Source organism: Rhea pennata, unplaced genomic scaffold (genome assembly GCF_028389875.1).
Source record: "Rhea pennata isolate bPtePen1 unplaced genomic scaffold, bPtePen1.pri scaffold_70, whole genome shotgun sequence".
Lineage (NCBI taxonomy): Eukaryota > Metazoa > Chordata > Aves > Rheiformes > Rheidae > Rhea > Rhea pennata.
In genome coordinates this window covers 491378-515156 of record NW_026907698.1, presented here as the reverse complement: position 1 = coordinate 515156, position 23779 = coordinate 491378, and the positions used below count along the sequence as shown (strand labels likewise).

The window sequence follows — 23779 nt, the reverse complement described above, 5'->3', positions numbered from 1 at the left end:
GGTGAGATTGACGGAAATGGCAGGTTTTGACCCCAAAGAGATTGGCAGAAAAAGCAGGTTTTAACCCCGAAGCGGTGGCAGGGAATGGCAGTTTTTAACCCGAAAGAGACTGGCAGAAAAAGCAGGTTTAACCCCGAAACGGTTGCAGGGAAAGGCAGTTTTTAACGCGTGGGGAGAAGTTGTCGGAAACGGTGCTTTTTAACCCCAAAGCGGATCTGTGTGCGGGGGGCACAGGGAAGCAGCATCTTTAACCCTCGGGGGCCTGGCAGAAAGAACTACTTTTCACCCCAGGGAGGTGGATGGAAACGGCTGGTTTTGACCCCAGAGAGATTGGCAGAAAAAGCAGGGATTTACCCCAAAGCTCAGGTGGGGAACAGCAGTTTTTAACCCCGAGGGGAGGTTGATGGAAACGGCAGGTTTTAACCCCAAAGCGGTGCAGAGAAACAGCAACTTTTCACCCTGAGGAGATTGATAGAAATGGCAGGTTTTGACCCCAAAGAGATTGGCAGAAAAAGCAGGTCTTTTAACCCTTTTTTGGCTGTGAAATCACCTTTTTCGGTCCTTTGTGGGTCCAGAGCCCCGTTCTTGGTCCATTTGGGGGTTCACAACCCTGTTTTGGGTGCAAACCTCCATTTTCCACCACTTTGAGGGGGACACACCTAGCTGTCCCCCCTTTTTGGGTCCAAACCCCCCATTTTCCATCACTTTTTAGGGGGACACACCCACCTGTCCCCCCTCTGTTGGGTCCAAACCCCCATTTTCCGGCACTTCTAGGTTCAACAAGCCGATTCTTCCCCCCCGCCCGCCTTTTTGAGTCCAACCCCCCATTTTCCACCACTTTGGGGGAGGAAGAACCCACCTTTCCCCAACTTTTTTGTGTCCAAGCCCTCATTTTTCACCCCCCCGCTCCGGCTCCCGCTGCCCTTTCGCTTTCGCCTTTTACCGGAATCGCCGCTGCCCTGGGAAACGACAGTGGCATAAAAACCTGGAGCCTCCGGAGGCCCCGCAGCCTCCAGCGAAAACAGCCCCTTTTTGCCCCAAAGCCGTTGTGGGAAACGGCCGCGACAGCAGCTTTTAATTCCAGGTGGATTAAGGGAAACAGCGCTTTTTAACCGCAAAGCGGAGCTGAGGGGTGCGGGGGTGGGGGAGCAGCATCCTTTAACCCCCGGGAGCCTGGCGGAAACGGCAAGTTTTGACTCAGGTGAGATTGACAGAAACGGCAGGTTTTGACCCCAAAGAGATTGGCAGAAAAAGCAGGTTTTGACCCTGAAGTGGAGCTGGTGAAAGGCAGTTTTTAACGCGTGGGGAGAAGTTGATCGAAACGGTGCTTTTTTACCCCAACGCAGAGCTGCATGTGTGGAGGAGCAGCATCCTTTAACCCCAGGAGTTTAACAGAAACCACAATTTTTAACCCCAAAGAGGTGGAGAGAAACAACAGCTTTTAATGTCAAGAAATTGACAGAAACGGCAGTTTTTAACCCCAAAGCGGTGGGAGGGAAATAGCAGTTTTTAACCTTAGAGGGCCTGCAGGAAACAACAGGTTTTAACATGGGCAAGATTGACCGAAAAAGCAGGTTTTAACCCCAAAGTACTGGACGAAAACAGCAGTTTCTAGCTACAGGTGTTTTTCAACAGAAACAGCAGGTTTTAACCCCCAAAAGGTGGAGGAAAGAGCAGGGTCTTTCCAGCTTCTTCTTCTTCTTCTTCTTCTTTTTTTTTTTTTTTTTTTTTTTTTAATTTTAGGAGTTTGGGTTTTTTTTCCAGGTTTTCCTGCGCTGGCCGTTGCAATGGAGCAGGCAGAAGGCGATGGGGAAGGAGGGAAAGCGGCTCCGTCTGACTCGGAGGACTGGTGCCAGCCGGCCTGGGAGGAAGCAGGTAGTGGAAAGGCAGGAGGCAGCGGGATTTACAGAGTCTGCAAAATTTCCCAGTGGTTTTGCAACATTCCTTGGCATTTTTGCCAAATTCCCCAGCATTTTTTCCACATTCTGCAGCATTTTTGCAAAATTCCCAAGCAGTTTTGCAAATTTCCTTGGCATCTTTCCAAAATTCCCCGCTAGTTTTGCAAAATTCCTCAGTATTTTTGCAAAATTCTGCAGCATATTTGTAAAATTCCCTGGCATTTTTGCAAAATTCGCCAGTGGTTTTACAAAATTCCTCGGCATTTTTGCAAAATTCCCTGGCGGTTTTGCAAATTTCCTTGGTATCTTTGCAAAATTCCCCGCTAGTTTTGCAGAACACCTCAGCATCTTTGCAAAATTCCCTGGTGGTTTTGCAAAATTCCCTGGTGGTTTTACAAAATTCTGCAGAGTTTTGGAAAAATTCCCTGGCGATTTTGTAAAATTCCTTAGCATTTTTGCAAAATTCCCCAGCGGTTTTGCAAAATTCCCTGGCAACTTTAGCAAAACTCGTGCACTCTTCCTGGCTGCAGGAATGTCGCCTTTGGAGGCTCCCACCCAGCAGCCACCTGGAGAGAACCACCATGCTGATGCTTTCGGAGTGGATTTCCTGGTACGGCCGACTGCTCCATTCCATGGGAATTTTCCCTCAGCTCCGAGGCACCGGAGCAAAATTCCCCCTTGGGCGGCAGCTCACTCCTAAAACTCCTTCCCACAGGAATGCAGGGATGCTGGGAGTGACAGCAGCAACCGTTCCTGGGTGATGCTGCCTGACACTCTGGGTATGGCGACGGGAATAATGCGGAAAAACGGTTGGAGAGGAGCTCGCCGCTCCTGTCCCGGGCTGTCGCTCGGTGTCGTGTTTCAGGGCGGATTCGTTTGCTTCCAATTAATTAACCCAGAGGGAAAGAGAGAAAAATCGCTCCGGTTTGCTTTTAGAGAGCCTCCAGAAGGAAGCTGCGGATATTTCCGGAGGAGACTTTCAGGAGGCCAGGTCATCCCCTGTTGACGCTGTGGGAAGTGAGGTGAGTATTTTTCCATCGTTATCCATAATATCCAGCGGCCAGAGAGCAGAGTGAGGCCAAGCAGCAAATGAGGCTTTTTGCCCTCCCAAATTTAAAATATTTCAGGCCGGAGAAGAGCCCATTCCCAGCCACTTGGAGATTGCGGTGCACGAATGGGAATGTTTTGGGGCATTTTTTTACGGAGCGGAGGTTCCTCTGGCGGGCTCAGCATTCCCAAAACGGCCGCTTCCCCCTCATTGGGCCCTCTGCTGGGAGTTCACACTCTGACTGTGGCCGGAATAACACAGCTGGCAAATTATCCGCCAGTTTTTCCAGATATGCTCGCTCCCGGAGCTCCCGCAGCCTTTGCGGATGCAGGAGGAGAGTTATCCGAGTGCTAGCTGCCATCCCAAGGGAGTGACGGGAACGTTGGAGATGTGGAGTCCCGGGGACCACAAGAGCCCAGTGAGCAGAGGGAAAAAGACACCGGGAGAGTGAGCCCAGATCCAGTGGGAATTGCTGGCTGCAAGGGCTGGATTTTCCCTGCCTCTGGCACGCGGGATTTAGGGAGTTTTCCAGGCAAAAGAGTTGGACCTGCTTTTGACTTCTGCCAGAAGTCTCCCAAACTTTTCTTCTCCCAAGAAAAAGGTCCTGGACACTCCACCGAGAGTGGACGAAAGCACAGAAAGCTGGAAACAGGGACATGCCGAGCCTGGAGGTACTGCCAAGGGCATCTTCCGCCTTCCCCGGGTCTCTGCCGCAAATTCTGGGGTGGTTGGGATGCTCCTTCCTGTAGGCCCATGCCAGGTGGGTTGGGGCTCTCCTCCCCAAATCCGCATCCATATTTCCCCACACACAAACACACCATTTCGTCCAGCTTTAATGGCACCATTCTCCATTGCAGACAAGCAGCCGAGCGGAGAGGCACTGAGAGCCCACGGCAGGTCAGTGGCACTGTCTGCTCTGATGGGACGCGGTTGCCCAGGGCTGGGGATGACGGTGCGGGCGGCTCGGTGGCCTTGGCCCATTGTTGATCTGGCCGCCGTTTCTTTTCCCAGCATTTGCGAGCACAGCCCGTATCTCTTTGGAAGAAGCCTCCAGGCGGAGGAGACCATGACGTTGAACTTCATGATCATCCTCTCCAAGGATTCCAGCTTCGATGAGAGCAAGAGCAAAATCTGTGTGGTCTTCTACAAGCAGCCGGGGCGCTACCTCGAGTTCGCCAAAGTGGACAAAAGGTGAGAGACAGAGAGTTGGATGTCCACCAACGGGATGTACCTGCGAGGGCTCCGCTCTCCCAGGCTGGCACAACCTCAGTGCCGGTGCCCTGGATGTGTCCTGTGTGGCTTGGTCTCCTGGGTGGGATCTGGACCTCCAAACCGGCGTTAGTTATTGAAGGTCTGGGTTGGGGTGTTGTCCTTTCTCACGACACCTCAATTTTGGGTCCCACCATCGGCCGTGAACATCTCAGTGAACTTCTCAGGCTGCCATGTGACCGCTGCTGGCCCCTCGCTCCCACCTCATGGGCAGGTCCACACAGCTGAAGTCCACTTGGGGTTGACCTCGACAGTGCTTCTGGAGCTCTCACCACTGTTTGGACTCCCTCCCCTCTGTTTGCTCCTCTAGGGAACGGCTGCTCACAGGCTATGCGAGGATCCCCATTGCCGACCTGAAGAAAGGCCCCATTTTTTACAAATACGCCCTCCTCGACAAATTCCGCAAGACCCAAGAGTGTGAACTGGAGCAGATTTACCTAAAGGACCTCAAAAGCCCAGACAATCAGTTACATCGCATCATTGAGGTGCCCAGGGAGAAGATCAGAGTGGGAGGTAAGCATCAGGAGTAGAGGAGCCAGCCTTGGCTGTAGGTTGCTCTGAGTTCTCCTGTTTTGCTGATTATAAAATGCCTTTTTCTCTCGAAGCAGAAGCGTTCTCCTGTCCTGAGCATTTTCAGTCTCTAGGTTTAAAGTCGCTTGGTTCGAAACCAACTGGGGCTGTCTCGGATGAGGAGTATTTAGTGAGGTTGGAGGTTCTTCCATGATCTTGGCTTTCCCCCCAGAAACATGGACCCTGTTTGGAAACCCTGAATGCTGCTTCCCCTCCAAAAGAAACAGCAGCTGGTTCACTGGCGTCAGGAAGTCAGTCAGCAACAAGATCACAAAACACCTGGTGTGCAACTTCCTCAACTGCCCCAAGTCCTGGGAGGCCATAGAGGAGATGGCAGGGAAGCTGGAGAGCTACAGCAAGAGCTTCGACGTCTTCTTGTGGGATGCAGAGCAGGGCGAAGCCTCGGCGACTTGTTATCATTCGGATAAGGAAGCGGTAGGTGCCTGCACGGCATCCTCGGGGAGCAGCTCCAGAGGAGAGGTCCGAAGGAGAACGTCTTTGGAGCCCACGGCAGGACGTCAAACCCTGGCTTGAGAAGCCCCCAAAGCTGAACCACCTTCTTTTGGGTGCTCTTGCCACCCACTAGGTTCAGGGAGTGGCCCCTTTCTCTCCCCACCCCACCCAACTCCCACTTAGAGCTTGGACAGCCGGCACCTAGGTTGTCCTGGCCATCTTGGTGAAGCTCTTCCTCCTCGTTCTCATTGCACAGATGAAAGACAACATGTGCATGTTCGTGAATGAGGTCATCGAGCAACTCAGGATGGAGGAGCAGGAGCTTCCCAGGCTGCTCTTTGCCTTTCGCATTGCTTTTTGCTACAATGTCTCATTGAGCTCCAAGGCCATCTCCAAGGCAGAAAAGCTGCTCCAGTTCATCAGCACCTTCCCAAGCAAATTCCAGGACCTGCGACAGAAGCAGTAAGTAGATGTGTCGGACCATTAGCTCTGCCAAACGGGTGTCAGACGTGGGAGATGGCTCAACCAGGACCTTCTTGCTGTTGCCACCATGAACCCTGTTCCTCTCCACGAGGTCTCCCATGCAAGGAGAGCCCTGAGTTCTGCTGGCCCTAATATTTACCCCAAAAGGCCATTGTAGGCAACCTGGTGGAGCTCATTGGTTGTCCTCTTCCTGTCCACCACAAAGGTCTCTAGCTCCAAGCTCTGTCCTCCACCTCCATGCACCGCTGCAGAGCTGTGAGCTAAATGCTAAAAATACAAAATCCTAGACGGGGGTGCGGGGATAGATGTCGTCCTCTCTCACCATGTGGTTCCCACCGATGTCATATGAGCAGTTTGACCACAAAACAGGACGTTTTGGGGGACTCTTGTCTTGGCAGAAGCTACATTACAGCTCTGAAGGAAATTTGCCTTCGCGATAGCAGCAGCACCTTGTTGATCTGGCTGATCCCGCTGCTGTATGCCCTGACGGAGCCGGAGGACCCCTTCCTTTCCCAAGCCATTCCTTCAAAAGCCATCCTGAAGCTCCGGAACGATGACAAGAAGCAGAGGTGGGTCTCAGAAGGCAGCTGGATCAGGGTAACAAACCATCCTGCCAGTGGAAGTCCTCCAGACGAGGTGCATCTCAGATGGCACCAAAGTGCCTCCTGATGCTTCAAAGTCCACCTGGTGTCCATTCACTTTGGCAGAGAAGTCCTCTCCATGATGAGCGCCCACAAATCCTTCATCAGTAGCTGTGCCCCACTGGCACAGCAGGTCCTGGAGATGTTGGCACTGAAGAACTTCTCCAAGGAGCCCTTGCTCGCTCTTCAGCTTCCACCTCAGCTCCTCCTGGAGACCTTGCACCACCAAATCATCGACACCATCACGACCTCCACGCACATGCACGTAAGGGTAACAGCCGATGCATGGGGCAGATGACGAGCTTCTCGTTAGCTTTTCTGGCCCTTACTGTGGGTCTGGTTCCAAGAGCGAAACCTAAAAACCTGGAGTTAGGGTAGAATCCTTGAGTTTGGGGAGTGGGAGGTGGAGCAGCTCAGTTGGAGAACAGCTTGGAAATGTTGCGTTTGGATAATTTTAATCCAGTGCTGTGGGGAAAGGTGTCTGGGGCAAGCAGAAGGAGGCAAAATTTGTAATTTCGGGGAGAAGTTGATTTTTCTTTAAACTCAAAGTTGGATGTAGTGGTCAGAACTTAGTTCTCACTTATTTAGCTGGAGAGAGTTTTTCATGCGAATGCAGTTGCTTTTATTGACTTCCCAGACGGAAATTTGGGGGCATTGGCCTTTTGTCATTAATTAAAAATAAAACAGCAGCAAAAAAACAAAGCCAGATGTCCTTGGCTCAGAAATCCTGCTGGAAAGCTGCATGCATCTGAGTGTGCGAGGCTCTGGGGGTGGAAGTGTTCTCACATTCATCCCCAGCCGAAGTTTCTGCTCACTTTCCAGGAGGAAGACCTCAATGTGGCTCTCTCGAGCATCACCATAAGGATGAAATCCTGGCTCCAGGAGCTGTAAGTGCTGATTTCTGGAGAGCAGAAGGTGTCGCAACACCTCCAGAGAGGATTTGGGATGGGATGGCCCAGGCGAAAGCCAGTGTGTGCCGGCTTAGGTCCTTTTCCCACGTCCACAGGTGCCCATCAGGCTCAGCAGAGCATCATCTGCAGCTACTGGATGAGGACAAGGCCCTGCAGTGTCTCAGCTTGGTCTACATGTTGCTCATGGTCTCCTGGCAGCACTGGAAACTCATGCCGACCAGCTCTACCATTATCCTGCTGCAGATGCTGGAGATGTTCACCTGCATCACAGGGGCACTGCAAGAAAATCAGGTAGAAACCGAGGGTGGTGGTGCCCAGGGGGAGATGCAGCCACTCTGCTTTGGCCAAGGAGGTTCCTGAGGTGACCAGCCAGCTGGAGGAACAGCAGCCCAGTGTGCAGTCACCCCCTCTGTGTCCCGGCCCTGCTTCCTCGGTGGCTTTCGCTGGCGGCGTCTGACTCATCTCTGGAGATGGATGAAGAGGGGCGGGGGACGCCAGGAGCATTTCAGGCTGCTCCAACCTTCTCCTTCCATGGACGATTCCGAGCTCCATGTTGGTTACCAACACATGGCAGTGGGGAAAGGAGTGCTCGGGTTTTGCTCTGGCAGCTGTAACGTTCCTTCCACATGGTGAATCGGAAGCCAAGAGGAGGACCTGGCACCCTGACACCGGCAGCTCATCTCCTCTCTCATTTCCCCAGGAATTTCAACTCTTGAGCTCTGTGGAGAGGTTTAAGGAGTTCAGTGAGTTTGCAGTACCCTGGCTCAGGAAACACTTGCCCAAGCCATCCATGGACGAGAAGTGCTTCCTGAAGGAAACTGAGGTAAGTGAGGAGATCCCACCAAGGTGGCTCTGAAGGAAACCCAGCACTCCACAACTGGCCCGAGGTGGCCAGCTGGTGGGATCTCTCCTCCGCAGTCCTGGCAGAAGCTCTTCTCGCTGAAGCTGCTCTGCATGGAGTGGATCCAGAAATGGCAGAACCTCATCTATGGCATGTTTGAAGAGTGGCTGAAGAAGGTGAGTCAGCAGCGATCCCTCCTCTCACAGGCAATGAGGCCCACATGGCTCTTCGGGACACTCTTTCTGGCCTTGGTCCCTGCTTTGGCAACGGGACCTCGATCAACCAGCTCCTTGGCTGGTGCAAAGGGGACAATCCTGGGAGAACCCCATGGCTTTGGGCAAGGGCCTCGGAAAGCGGCTGCTCCTTGAGCGCTGCCCTGGCCACAGGTGGACGACAACCACCTCGTGGACTTCTACTGCGCCTTTGTCCGCATGGACCGGCACTGCGACACGGAGCTGGAGCGCTGCTTTGCCGACCACCTCATCCAGTGCGTCAAGGTCCAGAAGCAAAGCGAGGTATGGCATCCCTGGCTATGAGCTGCCGCTGGAATGGCCAGAAGCGTCTTTTCCTGCTTTTCTGCCCCAGATTTCTTGCCCTGTGGCAGGTTTAAGAGCGCGGCAGAGGCGAGAGCAGCAACCATCTCATCCTTGCAGGACTCCAAGTTGTGGCAAACGATCTCCAAGTTCATCAAGACGAAGAAGCCGAGCGTGGGGAGGGTCCTGTCCGCCATCATCGAGAAGACATTCTCGGAGATGAACGAGTTGGAAAGCACGCAGTGCTTCAGTGCGGGCACCGACTCTGTTCTGGCAAGCCTGCTGAGGTCACCGGGCATCTGTGATCTGCTCTCCATCATCCGTGAGTGTCCCCACAAGTGGTTTTCATGAAGTTACAGGTGGGGAAGAGAGCTTCAGAGGGCGTCAAATGAGCCAGGCTCCGAGGCACCATCCCAGGTCTGGTATCGGAGCTGGGTGAAATGGGCTTTGATGCTTTGTGTCGCTAGAAGGGAAGGCAAGAACTTGCTGACTTGCAGGGGTCTTTCAAGTTGGGAAGGGAAGGAGGGGAGAAATTCTCTCAGTCGGGAAAACAGATGTTTCAGGAGCCAAGAACATCTCGATTTCTTTTTCTGTTCTTCCCTGTTGAAACATTGCTTCGATGTGGGCTCACAAAGCACATCCCTCAACCTCAAAATGAAGGAGCCAGGATCTGCCCTTGCAAGGACAGTCATGTGTTAGATTGACCATCCTTGGAGGGTTTCAAGACCCAAGTGGGCCAAGAAAAGCCTTAGTGGGCTGATCTGAGGCTGATGTTGGCCCAGCTCTGCCTGGGCCATTGAGGGGGCAGTCCTTCTTACTGAGAAAAGTAAGGCTCTGTTGGCTTCACCGCTGCTTTCTAGCAGTTGTAGGCCGTGGTGGGTTTACCCCATCACCTCCTCTTGGCCAGGAGAAGCCAGGCCAGCTCCTTCCATCCACCCTCCTCGGTTCCCTTGCCTATCTCAGGACCCCTCCATGTTCACTGGAATCGGGTGCCCCAACTTGGGTGGGGACACCTAGAGCTGGTTCTCTGAGATGTTGCGTTTCAGGCCAAGGGAAACGCTTTGGTCTCCCCCCCAAAAAAGAGAGTTTTTATGCGGCCTTGCACCGGAGTCACAGCTCTCCTTGCTCTCCACGAGCCAGAGGAGTTGCTGGGTAGTGCTAGATCTCCTGGAGGATCTGGGTTCAGACGAAGCATAGGAGGGACTTTGCTGCTTCGGCCACCGCCGCCACAGCCCTCACCAGGCGTCCGTCTAATTTTGCAGACACCCCAGAGCAGAAGCAATGCCTTCGCATCAGCAACAGGGCCGAAGCCCTTCTTCTCAGCGTGTCCGAGCTGACCTGCTTCATGGGGTATCGTCTCTTCTCTGGAGACATCCCTTGCAACATTCTGTCCCGCATCTTACGGCACAGAGAGCTCTTCAAGAAGATGCTCTGCGTCTGTGGTAAGTTCCCGGGTTTGTGGCACAGGGGTGTTTTCCTGCATTACGCGGCCGGTAGGAAATATATCCACTGAAGAAGTATCTCAATAGCAAAGGAAATGACTGGTTCTCTGTGAAGAAAGTTAAAAAATGAAGGGGAAAAATGTAATAGTTGAACACAGCAGCATTTTTTAATCTAGAAAACCAGGAAAGAGTGAAAACGCTGGATAGCAGTTCAAATATTGCAGCGGCCGAGGGCTTTCTTCAGTTGTATAGTGTCCTCTCGCCGCTTCTGTTGGTTGCATGTCGCCTTGCCTTGCTGCAGAATCCCGTTTTTTTTTTAATTAAAAGCAGAGGGAATGGGGCAGCTCCTCCAAGTTCTTCTCTGAGAGTGACGTCCGTCCGCACGTCTCGGCATGAACACTTGGGTTTTTGGCAGCTGTGAGACCGTTGGGGCAGCCCCCGGGGAGATGCTGCCCTTTCTGGCTCCAGCGCTGCTTTCTGCAAATTCAAATTGCAATTTATTTATTTATTTTTTGGGCTCTCAGCAGCAATTCTCTTTCCAAGTGGTTGCCTCAGAAAGCCCTTAGTTTCTGGGTCCCAGGTGGGTTGTTTCTGTTTTATATTGTTCTGTTTTTTCTGCAGATTCCTCTTTCTCCATTTGCATCACGAAAGTGCTGGACACGAGGCAGCTGGAGTACAAGGAGCTGGAGAAGCTGAAGAAGCAACGATGCGCGTTCCTGCAGCTCTGCTGCGCCGTGGCGGACGTGGTGCAAGGTACTGGTGACCGTAACAGCACTGCCTACACCATTTTGGAAGGGAAGCCAACTCCCGAAAGAGCCTCCGAGGCATTGGGAGTGAGAGGGCAATGAGGAAGCCCTTCAAGAAAGAAAGGGGCTCTCCTCTGCGGCCGACTGGCTCTGATCAGTAGGGGGAAAGGGTGCGGAAAGGAAGTTGTGGGGTATCTGCCTCGCAGGGAAAGCAAAGTGGAGCTGGGGGAATTAATTTTTATGAAAAAAAGGTAAGATCATAGTTAAGGTGGCAGGTGGTGGGAATGTGTTTCAGCCGGGACGACCAGTCCCAGGGGCGGTGAAGAGAGAAGGGCAAAGCTGGCATCAAAGGAGATAGAAATGCTTTTTTGGGGTGGAGAAAAGCCCCCCAGGGTGCTGGCGTAAGGTTCTCCGTGCTGAGAGAAGGGTTTTGGTGTCCCAGTGCTTGGCTTTGGTGTGAGAAGCAATGGGGAGCGTCTTGGGTGACAAGGAGAGTGGCAGCTTCCGGGCTGAGCAGTTACCTGATGCGCATCCATCTGTTCCTTCCACTCCGCTTTAGTGGACCAAAGCATTGTGGAAAAGAGCATCAGAGACAAAGAGAGCTTCAAGGATCAGGTGTCCGTAAGGAGCTTCTCCAAGGATGGCAAGAGTGTCACGCAGGAGCACCTGCTTGCTCACTACAGAGAAATGATGGGGAAAATTCACAGCTTAGAGGAAAGCCAGTGTTTCTGGAGACTGTGGAAGCTGCGAGCAGAGCAAGCCAAAGCCACCGGCTCTGGAGACATCGTCCTCTCCATAGATGATGTTCAAGAGAAAATTTACAAGCTGGCTATCAAGGACTTGCAGGAGACCTACCTGGCCCTCCAGAACTTCTCCATCAGCCTGGGCGCCGTGCAGAGCCAGTTCGAGGCATTGTTAGGCGAGACGCGTCAGCTCACCAAGGAGTTCAAAATCATGGAGGCCACGGAAGGGAAGGCGAGTGGCGAAGCAGCCTGGATCGCCATGGCAGTGGAGAAGATCGAAAACTACCTGACCCTGTCGAAGGTGGTCAATGTTGCCAAGATGATCGATGACCTGCGGCAGATGCTGCAGCTCAACGGGGATTTCCAGAGCCTCGTTGACCTGGCGAAATACGTATGTGAGATGCACCAGGGTGTCCGAGCTGGGTGGGGAAGCACCACATTGAGGATTTGACTTTGGATTAAGTCCTAGCATAGGTGGTGGCTTCCGTCCTGACGTTGACATGGAGCGATAGGGGGAAGGAATCTGCTTCTGGCTGCCCCTTCGAGTCTGTTGGGGAAGCCAGGAGGGATGAACTTAAGCAGAGGTTTCAGTTTGAGGCTAAGGTATTGCCATGTTTGGGGGACATCTCTGTTTTTTTTTTTTTTTTCCAGGAAGAAGAGGAATTCAAGAACAAACCACTCAACTACATGACCCAAGACTTGATGGAAGTGAAAAAAACCTTGAGTGACATCACACCGGAGGTCATGGACTTCTTGAAGGAGCTTCTGGAGTGCGCGAGGCAAGGTTTTACCTCCTGGATCAAGACCATAATAAAAGGTAGGTTGTGCTGGAGTGTTAAGGACCTCGTCAGTGAAGAATGGTGATGGCAGGAGACTCCTGGCCTCTGTCCATTGCCCTGTTTAACCGCGTTACACGATTCTGGGAACTTTCTCTCCTTTTTCATCTTCTTCCTCCCAGACAAAAGCGAGATCCCCGTGTTTGTGGACCTGGCATCCGTCTCCGCAGGGGGAAATGAGAAGGATATCGACCGTGTGCGGTTCTTCCGCAACGCCATGGCTGCCTCTGCCCCCATCGTGCTGGACTTGTGTCCCACGGATGGCTTCAAGCAGTTCTCTGCTGCTCTGTCTTTCATCAGAGAGGCGGTCGGAAAAGACAGCAATCTTACCAAAAATTTGGTGAGTCCCCAGATCCCACGTCCTCGAGTTCCTTGGGCGTTTGACGTGAGGCCAAGGTGCCCGCGCGCATGGAAACCCTGCAAGCATCCGTCTTGTTTTCGGGTCGAGAGCATCGGCAATCGATCCCTTCCCACTGCGGCCACTCACGGGGTCTCCCACCACTTTCCTTCTTCCCCAGAGAGACACCTGCAACAACAAAAAGTGGCTGCAGATGGTCCATGACTTGCATGGCTCCGTGGAGCGTTCTTCCATCTTGCAGGCCAGGAGCATCAACGGGAACGGGATTTTTACCATCTCACTGCCGCAGAAGTTCAAGGTAAAGGCTCACCCGGCTCCAAAGAGAGTTTGCCATTAAGCCTCGATTATTTTTAGGGCCAAACGTGCTGTTCTTTTCCCCCAGAGGAAGCGTAGTGATACACAGGGTAGACATGACGCGCAGCATTGCCAGTCAACGCTGGAGCACGGACCGTGCAGTGACGTGGTCTTCTCCTCTGCTTTCCAAGCTACCCTGGAGGACTGCATCTCGCTGCGGCTGCTGAAAGATGGCACCGAGAGCATGTCTCAAGCGGCCCAGACCAGGACGTACAGCCTGGCTCAGCTCACAGAGCTCCAGAACAAGCTCATGTTGATCGCCACAAAGGCTGATCAGGGCAGAGAAGAGGTGAACCGCTTCCTGGAGGTGAGTCGTGGCCTGACCCTGACGTACGCTTGAAAAGCAGAGGCTGGCGGGCTTGGGTTGTTTGCTGGGATGGCTCTCCAGGAGACCCAACCAAGACCTGCAGTTCTGAGCCAGCACAAACAGAGGTGCTGGACCACAGAGTAGATGGTTCCCATCCCAGAATTGTTCCTTCCCCTTCATTTCTGCCTGGCCAGTGGACGATTGCCTCAGGTGGAGCTGTTGAAATAGAGGTGTTTTGGAGTCAGGCTACTGGCTTCCATGCCTAAGGAAATCTCACTCCACTGCAGTACTCCTTCCGCCATCTGTGGGATGCACAGGGACCTCCTGAGGGCCACACATCCCTCACGATGGCGGGGTGGCCCCAGATGGGTGGGATTCTGCTCGCCTCGAGCTACCAGAGTAGAGTTTGCTTGCCTAAGCCCTGTTCCCCAGGGCTACTCGCGACGCCCTACAGACTTGTTGCATTCTACCAGTTATGGAGAGGGGACAAAATATCTCACATGGCTTCCTGACATGGCGAATGACTCATTTCCCATGTGTGGTCCCAGTTGTCTACCAATGGGCATCTTGGAGGCAACCCAAGGCCTGTGTCATAGGTGCCCCAGGCCTGCGCAGGTGTCTTGGGTATGCCGGGTGCTTTTTTTGGCCGAGCAGTTGAAATGTTGTAGGAAAACAAATGTTTTTGGAGTTGTGAAAGGTATCCCAAGGAGAGCATGTCCGTAAGAATTTGAAATCCCATCCATTGCTCTGGGCTGCAGACATCTCGGGGGGGGGGGGGAATATGTAACTTGAGGGGTGTTCAGAAGCTTTTGTGAGCCCACTGCAGTACTGTGATCTGTTTTTTGCCCCGTGGTGTGTTCGGCACATTGCAGATCCTGGAAAAAGTTGAAACAGTTGGGAAGTTGTACCTGGAGCTGCTCCGAGTTGGCAATATCCTCTTCATTGACTGGGAGGCTGAAATCTACTGCGATCCTGAGCACAGGGTGAAGGTCTACGCAGAGTTCAGCATCGCTGGCATCCTCGTCCAGAGCAGCAGGCCCATCCTGGAGGAGCTGGATGGCCTCTGCAAAGCAATGGAGCATTGCCTGGTGGAATGGAAGAAACACCTGGAAACTCAGAGGAACATCTACTACCATCTCAACTTCTTCACTGCCCGCCAGCTCTTCTACTTATGCAACCAACTGGCCAGACCTCAGACGGATGGCGTAGAGCCATGTGTCCTCAACATGCTTTCCATCATCAAGCACGACGTCACCAAGGAAGATATTGAGAAAGCCCTGAAGCAAGCCCTCATGACTCCACTGGACTCCGTGGATGTGTCGGCTAGAGATGGGGAATCGGTCACCTGGCACAACTACGTCATCCGTTTCCCGCAGCTCATCCGGAGCCTGGCCGAGTCAGGCTACGAGGAAGCAGTGGCAAAGGCAGCCCTGCAGAGCTGCCTGCAGCAGGCGCCTGTCACTGAGCAGCTGCTCATGGACTTCGCCTTCGAGCAAGGTGACGACAAGGAGCTGGTGGAGGTGATGAGCCGCTTGTACGAGGAGCGCAAGGAGGCCTTTCTGCAGAAGTCACGGAAATTTAAGACGGGCAATGGCGAAGCCGGCCGGGGCTCCTTCAGCGCCCTGGCCGACGACGAGCTGGTCACCTCCTTCGAGAGCTTGCCGTGCATCTACGACAAGGTGAACCTGCTCTGGGACGCCTACTGCCAGAAACTCAGTGGGCTGGTGTCAGACAAGTACATCGGCTTGGACGTCTGTGGCGAAACGCTGAAGCAGCTGGCGGCCCTTGAGGGCACCCGGGTCGAGAGAAGCCTCCCAGTAGGCCTCGAAGGTGGGAAACCGTTCCTCATCATGTGCAAGGAGGAGGAGATGTTGCTCTACATGCTGTCACTCTACCGGCACACGGAGGCAGCCCCACTCCCAACCTATGATGAGGTGCTGGTGTGCACGCCCGACACAGAGGAGGAGGAAGTGGAGCTGATCATCAAAAGAGCTCTTTCCACTGGCTCCCAAGACCGCAAGATCTACAGCTTGCTGGGCGCTGAGAAACTGGTTTACAAAGTTTCCAAGCAGCTTGAGTCCCACTTCTTCCGCATGGTCCAGTTGTCCAGCTGCCCCAACTACCACTTCGTGATCTTCTGCAGCGCCAAAGCTCACAACTCCTATGTGATCACGGCCTTCGACACCTACAAAGCTGCTTTCCCGTGCTGCTCTAAGGCGGAAATCCAGGCCTATCTGAAGAGGCACCTCAGTGTGCCATGTGGGACGGCCCCGGTGGCTCAGGCCTTTGAGGAGCCCCATCAGCAGAACGTGAAGTTTGTGTTTTCAGAGCGAGCAGGAATGGGTAAGTCCGGGGCGGGGAGTCCAAGTTGTGACCAGGCCTCAAAACTGTTGGGAGATGTTGAGAGGAACGTGGCGCGCAGTACCTTTGGGAAGAGGCTTCCATCCTTCTCAGTTGTGCTTTGGTTTGGGGAGCTGATTTTGAGTGGGGGGGGTTAGGGCTACCTGAAGAGAACACCAAGGGGACAAAATAGCCTGGAGACCATGAGCTTTGAAATGGAGCTACGGTTGTCCACATTAGAGAGGAACAAATGCCAGTGTGAGACTCCAAGAAGAAGGGGATGGCCTAGGGATCAGCTAGGTCATCTGGAAAGCGTAGGATGGCCCAGGTGGCCTCCAGCAGCCATACCGTAGGGGCACACATCTTCCATAGGTCCCCCGCGAGCCCCCTCCCTTGTCCAAAGCGTGGCCTGAATCTCGACCTCCCTTCGGTTCCTTAGGGAAGTCCCTCTTTGTGGAAAACACTGTGAGAAAGGTGCGCTCCCAGCTGGGTGCCACACCGCTGGTTCACAAAACCGTCAGGCTGATGGAGTCGGCCATCAGCTTCCAGACCTTCCTGGAGGAGCTGCTCTCCATTGAGGAGTTCCCCACCAAAACGCAGCCCAGCATCTTCCACATCGACATATCTCCAGTGGTGAGTGGGGCAAGGTGGAGTCTCTGGCGTTTCACAAGGCTTATGCCAGCTCCTTTGGGAGCGGGGCTGGGCTGTCCTCATCTGTGCTGCTAGAGGATGGGTACTGGGCACCCAGAGTGCCGGGAGACCCATCAGCAACCCCTGGGCTTGCATTTACCCTGGCAGGTGCCCAAAGGTGGGAAGATGGGGTGAAATGGGAACGTGGTTCAGCTCTTGGGTCTTAACCTGGAGGTGAGGAGACCCCAGTAGGTCTCCAGAAGCATGAGAAGGGCCAAATTCTCTGTCTCAGATCCAGCCAGCTCAGCAAAACCACTGCATTTCGGTTGATGCTTCCTGCATCTCTCTCTCCTATGGTTCTTCTCCCCCAGGTCTCCAAGGGGCTCTACCGGCTGCTGATTGAGCTGTGCATCCTCCGCCACGTTCAGAGCCCTGGCGGCTTGGTCTGGAAGTGCAAACCATCCCACCTCTACTTGATCGAGTACCTGGTCAAGGAGAGAGGCATCAGCAGCACGAGGAAGCGCGAGGTATTTTTGGGTTGGGGACTCAGCTCAGGGGAGCGGCGTCGAGGTGGCGGATCTGCTGAGCTCCGAGGTGTCCATCCAGACGACGCATGCTTGGATGGCTGTCTCTGCTGCAGAGCAAGGTCTCCTCTGTGGAGACGCAGCACGGCCAAAGACATTGAGTTTTGGAGGAAAGAGGAGTTTTCTGTTGTTTTTTTTTCCTCTTTTACGTTAACTTGTCCACCCTGGATGTTTGCAAAGCTTCCAGCAAGGCAATTAGTGGCTGACTCATAATTTTTTGAGTTATCCAAGGTGAAAACTGCCCCTGACTGGCCAGTGGCTGCTCATCCCCCGGTGCTTCCCACCCGTGCCTTGAATATTGGCTGAGTCCTGGGCTTACAGGGATGTCCATGCGTGTCCTTTATGGGCCATGTATGCCACCTCGGACAAATCTCAATGCTCCTTTGCTTCCTCTTGGGAGAAGGGGGGAGAAAGAGGTCTGAGGGTGTAGGCAAACGCGGGAGAGTGGGCAACAGCCCTCGCCATAATCTGCACGCTCTTGATCAACCTGCTTTTTAGATATCCAGTGAAATGGAAGAAAAGTTTCTGGATCTCTTTCCCACTGTGAAGTGTGTGTCGCCGCTGCGGGTGCTCGACCTGCTGCAAGGCCTCGGTTCTGGCCCTCCAGTTGAAATGAGAGAGGAGCAGTTTGACCAGGCCAAGCTCAGGAGCGAAGCTTTCCAAAGGTCCTACCAGTATCTCTCCAGATACAAGCAGAAGGAAAAGCTCGACTATTTCTTTTTCCACCCTGGGACAGTCGAAGGGACGAACGAGCAGTGCCTGAGGCTCTTGCTGGACTTCTGCAGCAAAGACGACCCTTCCTGGATGGAGCTCAGCAACTTCACGAATTTCCTGAACTTTCAGCTGCAAATGAGCGAGAAATCCGTGTTCTGCAGCCCGGTGGCTGGAAAGGAGTTCCAGGGCTTCAAAACATTCGTGATCAAGTTCATGATCGCCATGTCCAAGGACTTTGCCATGCCTTCCCTCAACATGTCCGATGAAAGCGTGCCGAACGTGGAAAAGAGGGACCAAGAGAATGTCCTGACACAATACCAGCTGCGCCGCAAGTGGGAGCAGGAGTCCCACCCCTACATAGTCTTCCATGCTGAAGGCGATTCCATGGAGTTCTTGGGTTTCCACATTGACCGCAACTTTGATGCCATTGATGCCCGTTCCCAGGCTGTTCTGGAAAAGAACGTGATCGACCGCAGGTTATACTTGAACTTAAAAGCCCAAAATGTTCCGTTCAATAAGAAATTTGAGAGTTTGTCCCGACAAGAGCAGCTGGAGGCCCTGTGCCGAGTCTTTGGCGTGAAATGCATGGAAGATCCGGATGATTCCTTTCAGCTGACGCTGGACAACACCATGAAGATGCTGGCCATTCACCTGCGCTTCCAGTGCAACATCCCCGTCATCATCATGGGTGAAACAGGCTGCGGGAAGACGAAGCTGGTGCAGTTCATGTGCAGCCTGCAACGGGCCGGCCGGGACATTCAGAACATGGTGGTGGTGCGTGTGCATGGCAGCACCACCTCACAGACCATCCACAGGAAGGTGAGGCAAGCTGTGGAGTTGGCAGACCTCAATGAGAAGCAGCATGGCATGGACACAGTGCTCTTCTTTGACGAAGCCAACACATCTGAGGCCATCTTTGCCATTAAAGAGGTGCTGTGCGACCACAGCATCAATGGAGAGAAGATTCCCACTCGGCGTTTGAAGGTGGTGGCTGCTTGCAACCCTTACAAAAGGCACACCAAGGAGACCATTGAGAAACTGGAGAAAGCTGGCCTGGGGTACCAAGTCCGGAGTGAGGACACCCCAGAGAAGCTGGGCTACATCCCTCTGCGGCAGCTGGTGTACCGGGTGCAGCCCCTGCCGCCCAGTTTGTTGCCCCTGGTGTGGGACTTTGGGGAGCTGAACGAAAGGACACAGAGCCTGTACATCCGAGAGATCATCAAATCTACCCTGGAGAACAAGATCCCAGCGGGGAACTTGGACGTCTTCACCGACGTCATCGCGACCTCCCAGAAGTTCCTGAGAGAGAGGAAGGACGAGTGCAGAGTGGCCAGTCTCCGCGATATAGACCGCTGCATGAGCATAGTGGTCTGGTTTTATAACTTGAGGGAACTGCTCTTCCCCCAGATTGACAAGAAGAGGAAGCGCAAGAATGTTGAGGAACCGACCTTGAACGATGCCCAAAGGGCCTTGGTCCTTTCGGTGGGGGCCTGCTATTACGTCTCTCTGGAGAGTCGCCAAGCTTACCTGGAGGAGATCGCCAGATGCTTCGCCGTCCCTACCTGCCGGCTGCGGCAGGAGATTGAGCTTTGCCAGGAGGTGTTTCTTGACAATATCTCTATCCCCGAGGGAACAGCCTGCAACAACGCACTGCGGGAGAACATCTTCATGATGGTCATGTGCATGGACCTCCGGGTGCCGCTCTTTCTGGTCGGAAAGCCAGGAAGCTCCAAGTCCTTGTCCAAAACGATCGCTGTGAATGCCATGAAGGGTCAGCTGTCCGAAAACCTGTTCTTCAAAAGATGCAAAGAGGTCCAACTGGTGTCTTTCCAGTGCAGCCCCCACTCAAAGCCGGAAGGCATCGTCTCCATTTTTCGGCAATGTGCCCAGTTCCAGAAGGAAAAGAACCTGGATGAATTTGCGTCCGTGGTCTTGCTGGACGAGATTGGCCTCGCAGAGGACTCACCGGATATGCCACTGAAGACGCTGCACCCGCTTCTGGAGGATGGCTGCGTTGATGATGATAGCCCGGAGCCTTACAAGAAGGTTGGTTTCGTGGGCATCTCCAACTGGGCCCTGGACCCTGCCAAGATGAACCGCGGTCTTCTCGTGTTTCGGACAGATCCCAGCAAAGAAGAGCTGGTGGAGACCGCCAAAGGCATTTGTGGTGACAAGTTTCACCTCGAGCGTGTCGAGCATCTGTTCCCCATTCTGGCCAACTTCTACTGCAAGGTGCTGGAAATGCAGGAAACGGAGTTCTTTGGCCTTCGCGACTTCTACAGCTTGATCAAAATGATTGTGGCCTACGCACAGGACAGGAAGTGCAGCTCGCAGGAGGAGCTGCTCGTGAAGGCCATTCAGAGAAACTTTGGAGGCTCTCACAACATCTGCCCCCTGGAGATCTTCCTCAACTGCACCAACGAGGTGCGTTTCAGCCGTGACTTGGAAACGGGGCCCATCCACCTGCTGCTGGCAAACATGGCCAAACAGCAGATGGGGTTCATGTCTCGCTACCTGCTGCTGCTGACCACCAACCAGGCAGCCTTCCAGATCATCCAGATGTCGCGGCTCGTGGACCCCAGGAACTGCGACATCATTTTTGGCTCCGGTTTTCCCCGGGACCAAGACTATTCCCAGGTGTGCCGCTCCGTGAACAGGGTGAAAGTGTGCATGGAGATGGGCAGGCTCGTTGTCCTCCTCAACATACAGAACCTTTACGAGAGCCTTTATGATGTACTCAACCAGTGCTTCGTCCGGCTGGGCGGCAATCACTATGTTGACCTGGGCCTCGGCACTCACCGGGTGAAGAGTCGCGTGAAGGAGGACTTCCGGCTAATCATCATCGAGGAGAAAAACATCGTCTACACCCAGTTTCCCACGCCGCTGCTGAACCGGCTGGAGAAGCACTGCTTGGACATGAACACCATCCTCCACCCCCAGCAGCGAGAGCTCAAGCGGGACCTGCAGAAGTGGGCCCGTCTCTTTGTTACCATCGAGAATCCTGATCACTTCAGGGTCTGGTCGGGCACGCTCACCCCGCAGGAGCGCGACGTCTTCATCGGCTTCAGCGAGGACACATCCGCCGCCATCGCTCTGGACACCTCGCAGAGCGCCTGCAGCAACCCCTTGGAGCCCTACGGGGAGCAGGTCCTGCATGCCGCCAAAAGCAAGCTCGTGGAGTGTGCTACTCCCGATGCCGTCCTGCGCCTGAAGTACTCCTGCCTGGAGGACGCTGAGCGGGTCCACGAGCTGTACTTCAACCAGCAGAAGCACAACAGCCTCGTCGGTCTCTTGCGCGAGACCATGAAGCAGCAGCCGAGGAGCGAGAGCACCACCAGGCCCTGCCTGCAGGTACTCACAAAGCCATATGAGAGCCGTGAGCAGGGTGGGCAGGGTGGGCCCATGACCTCCGTTGGGCCAGTGGAGAAGACCTGCTGCAGGACCAATGATGGGCTCAAGTCCATCCTCTTTGTCTCCTGGGGTCCTCCAGAGCTAGGGTAGACTCTGCCCTTCCTTGAGCCACAGAGGTGATGGATCTGCTGCCCGGCTGCATCTAGGTTGGCCAACTTGGCCATCTGGCTCTGAGCTGAGACACTCGGGGCATCTTCTGGTTGTACCAGGCCCTGGAGATCCCCCCTGCCCTGATTTGAGGTGATGAGCCAAGCCAGTTCCCCAGCCCCGCTTTCCTTTTTGCCACAGGTTTCCACCCATGCCCGGCTCGTGAACCAGAAAGACTTGGAAGTGCTAAGGAAGACTCTGAACCTGCCGAATAAAATCCACTGCCTCTTCCTGAACCAGTTCGACACCGAATATGCTTTCCGCCAGGACCTCAGGTGGGGCACAGATTCACTCCCAGCCCAAGAGACGATTTCTGCTGTGCTGAAATCTCGGTGGCCATCCAGGGCCTGAAAGTGGGGGGAAAGAGGGCTTTGCCGGGAAAAGAATATTAAATTGTTTGGTTGCCCGCAGGAGTTTCTTCAGTGAGCCAAAGGAAGAGAAATTGCTCCTGGTCCAGTTTCATTTCGACGAGCCGCAGAGCAGCAAGAGGCTCCTCGCCTGTGCCAAGTAAAGAGCTTTTCTTCCTCCTTTTTTCTGCTTCCTTCTTCCCTTTTTCTGCTTCCTTCTTCCCTTTTCCTGCTTCTTTCTTCCTTCCTTTCTTCTGGCTGGGGCAGATAAAGTGGTGAGATACCAGTGAGCTACCTCGCTTCGCTTTCGCCACCCATCCAGCAGACTTGTTGCAGATGTTCTCTGACACCTTCACACCCGGGTTTGTGTGCTCGCCCCCTTCGTTTCGCAGCTTCCTTTCTCCCAGCCCACCCCACCTTGCAACGCGAAAGCAGCAGTAACTCATCGGCTCTCAAACGAGCCTGACCTGCGCGGCATGTGCTGCATGGGTCTCGGTGATATGCTAATGCCAGATGATCTGCACCCTTCGGTGCCCAAACCAAAGGTTACCAGCCAACATATGGCTCTGCTTGGGACACCTTCGGTGTCCAGCTGGATGAGGATCCATCCAAAAAAAAAAAAAATTTGGATCAGAATAAGACTCCAGCCTTCAATGGGGAGGGCTTGCAGGAGGGGATGATGCCCTGAAGATCTAGGGAACGAATCTCGAGTTAACCTTGGCTCTGACCTTCCACTTGCGACTCCAGATACTGCATCACGGACGAGCGAAGGAAGTCAGCAAGACCCCACCTGCTCTACATCGTGCTGGTCACAAAGGTCCCACGAGTCCTGGGAGGGTGCAGCTACCTGGCTTTTGACAGCGGTGAGGCTCCACTTGCTCTTGCAAGGTCAGAGGGAGTGGGAGGGGAAGAGGAAGATGCACAAAGAAGATGCAGGTGGTGGTGGCTCTCCTATCTCTTGCTGTCTTCCCATCCTGCTCGGCTGGGAGGGCAGCACAGCTGAGCTCACTGGTTTTCCCGATGGTCGGTGTGCCAAGAGGTCCTACCATCACCATCGCATTTCCTGCTCCTTCAGGCGAATGGAAGTCCATCCACTTGGATGACCTGATGCCCCCGGAGAACTTCAAGGCCAACCTTGGCCAGCTCTCCAAAATGACCATTGCCGAGATTTTTGCCAGCAGCTCCTTGCAATGCCTGCCGGCAGGTAAGCAGAATCTCGCCATAAACCCACCGCCTTCCCACCACCATCCCTTCTGTCAGCCCACCTCATCTGCCATAGAGATTACTCAGCCTCCTCAGCCACAGGTTCTTCAGCATTGAACCTTGCTACCTTTTCTGGCCACAGCTGAAGGCTGGCATTTTTTTTTTGCCTGTTTTATATGAGCTTTGCTCGTAGCAGATCTCCTTGTCCCCATCTGCACCTTCCAAGTTCTTCTCATGCTTTCTCATTTGAGATACGGCCCATCAGATTTCTCATCTGAGGCACAGCCCATCAGATTTCTCATTTGAGATTCATCCCGGTTGATCTCAAGCGTGTCGAGCCACGTCTTGACTTCAGATCAAGTCGTCTAGACTTGCCGTGGGCTGGCAAAGAGACCAGGGCAGGAGGTGATCGGCGAGTGGCTCTCAAGCAGATCCGTCTCGGGCTTCAGAGTGGCATGTCTCATGCTGAAGTGTCTCTTGCTCCTGTTTTGAGCAGTTTTTACGGCTGACTCTTACAGGCAATTCTTATTTCAGGTTCTCCAGAGGATTCTGCTGCCCTGGAAGACCGTACCGAGCCTGGTCTTCTCCCTGAGGAAAATGTAGGGTTTTTTTTTAGTTCTTCTTTCATTTGCTTATCATGGCATAAGAACCAGCTTGGGAATTAATCAATTTTGTGGATGTTTTGGGCATCTTCTTTTTTTGAAGGGCCTTGCTTGGGCCGGTGTGGCGTCCCAGGAAGGAATGGTTGTAGGTCTTCCTGGGTCATAGCGTGGGTGAAGAAAGGGGGTGGTCTCAAGGGGGCAGCACAAGGCCCGGAGAGCCACATTTGAGCTGTTTGTGGCCTTTGGCAAAGCCATATTACTTACAAGGGAGGCCAGTTGGTGAGATCAGCCCCTGCCCTTGGAGGCCACTGCGCTACCTTCAGGAGAAATGAGTCCTGGGGCCCAGGGCGAGCACTTGCCAGTGGGGC

The 23779-nt window shown here is 53.8% G+C and overlaps 1 protein-coding gene across 1 annotated transcript in view; it reads left to right on the top strand.

The window, feature by feature from the left end:
- The first annotated feature begins 1148 nt into the window (after positions 1-1148).
- LOC134154908 (E3 ubiquitin-protein ligase rnf213-alpha-like) overlaps positions 1149-23779 on the top strand; it is a 38147-nt gene continuing 15516 nt past the window's right edge. The window contains exons 1-35 of the mRNA XM_062601535.1: positions 1149-1201; positions 1765-1875; positions 2429-2508; positions 2614-2677; positions 2835-2920; positions 3542-3617; positions 3804-3843; positions 3958-4137; positions 4526-4728; positions 4958-5220; positions 5495-5700; positions 6120-6290; positions 6429-6627; positions 7185-7249; positions 7369-7564; positions 7974-8096; positions 8192-8290; positions 8501-8629; positions 8768-8969; positions 9910-10089; positions 10711-10842; positions 11395-11969; positions 12230-12395; positions 12537-12754; positions 12933-13070; positions 13155-13433; positions 14306-15776; positions 16213-16406; positions 16775-16930; positions 17486-21052; positions 21401-21534; positions 21671-21766; positions 22354-22469; positions 22682-22810; positions 23344-23408. Of these exons, the coding sequence (XP_062457519.1) occupies positions 1788-1875; positions 2429-2508; positions 2614-2677; positions 2835-2920; positions 3542-3617; positions 3804-3843; positions 3958-4137; positions 4526-4728; positions 4958-5220; positions 5495-5700; positions 6120-6290; positions 6429-6627; positions 7185-7249; positions 7369-7564; positions 7974-8096; positions 8192-8290; positions 8501-8629; positions 8768-8969; positions 9910-10089; positions 10711-10842; positions 11395-11969; positions 12230-12395; positions 12537-12754; positions 12933-13070; positions 13155-13433; positions 14306-15776; positions 16213-16406; positions 16775-16930; positions 17486-21052; positions 21401-21534; positions 21671-21766; positions 22354-22469; positions 22682-22810; positions 23344-23408 (10086 nt within the window). The 5' untranslated portion in view covers positions 1149-1201; positions 1765-1787. The remainder of the gene's footprint in view (positions 1202-1764; positions 1876-2428; positions 2509-2613; positions 2678-2834; positions 2921-3541; positions 3618-3803; positions 3844-3957; positions 4138-4525; positions 4729-4957; positions 5221-5494; positions 5701-6119; positions 6291-6428; positions 6628-7184; positions 7250-7368; positions 7565-7973; positions 8097-8191; positions 8291-8500; positions 8630-8767; positions 8970-9909; positions 10090-10710; positions 10843-11394; positions 11970-12229; positions 12396-12536; positions 12755-12932; positions 13071-13154; positions 13434-14305; positions 15777-16212; positions 16407-16774; positions 16931-17485; positions 21053-21400; positions 21535-21670; positions 21767-22353; positions 22470-22681; positions 22811-23343; positions 23409-23779) is intronic.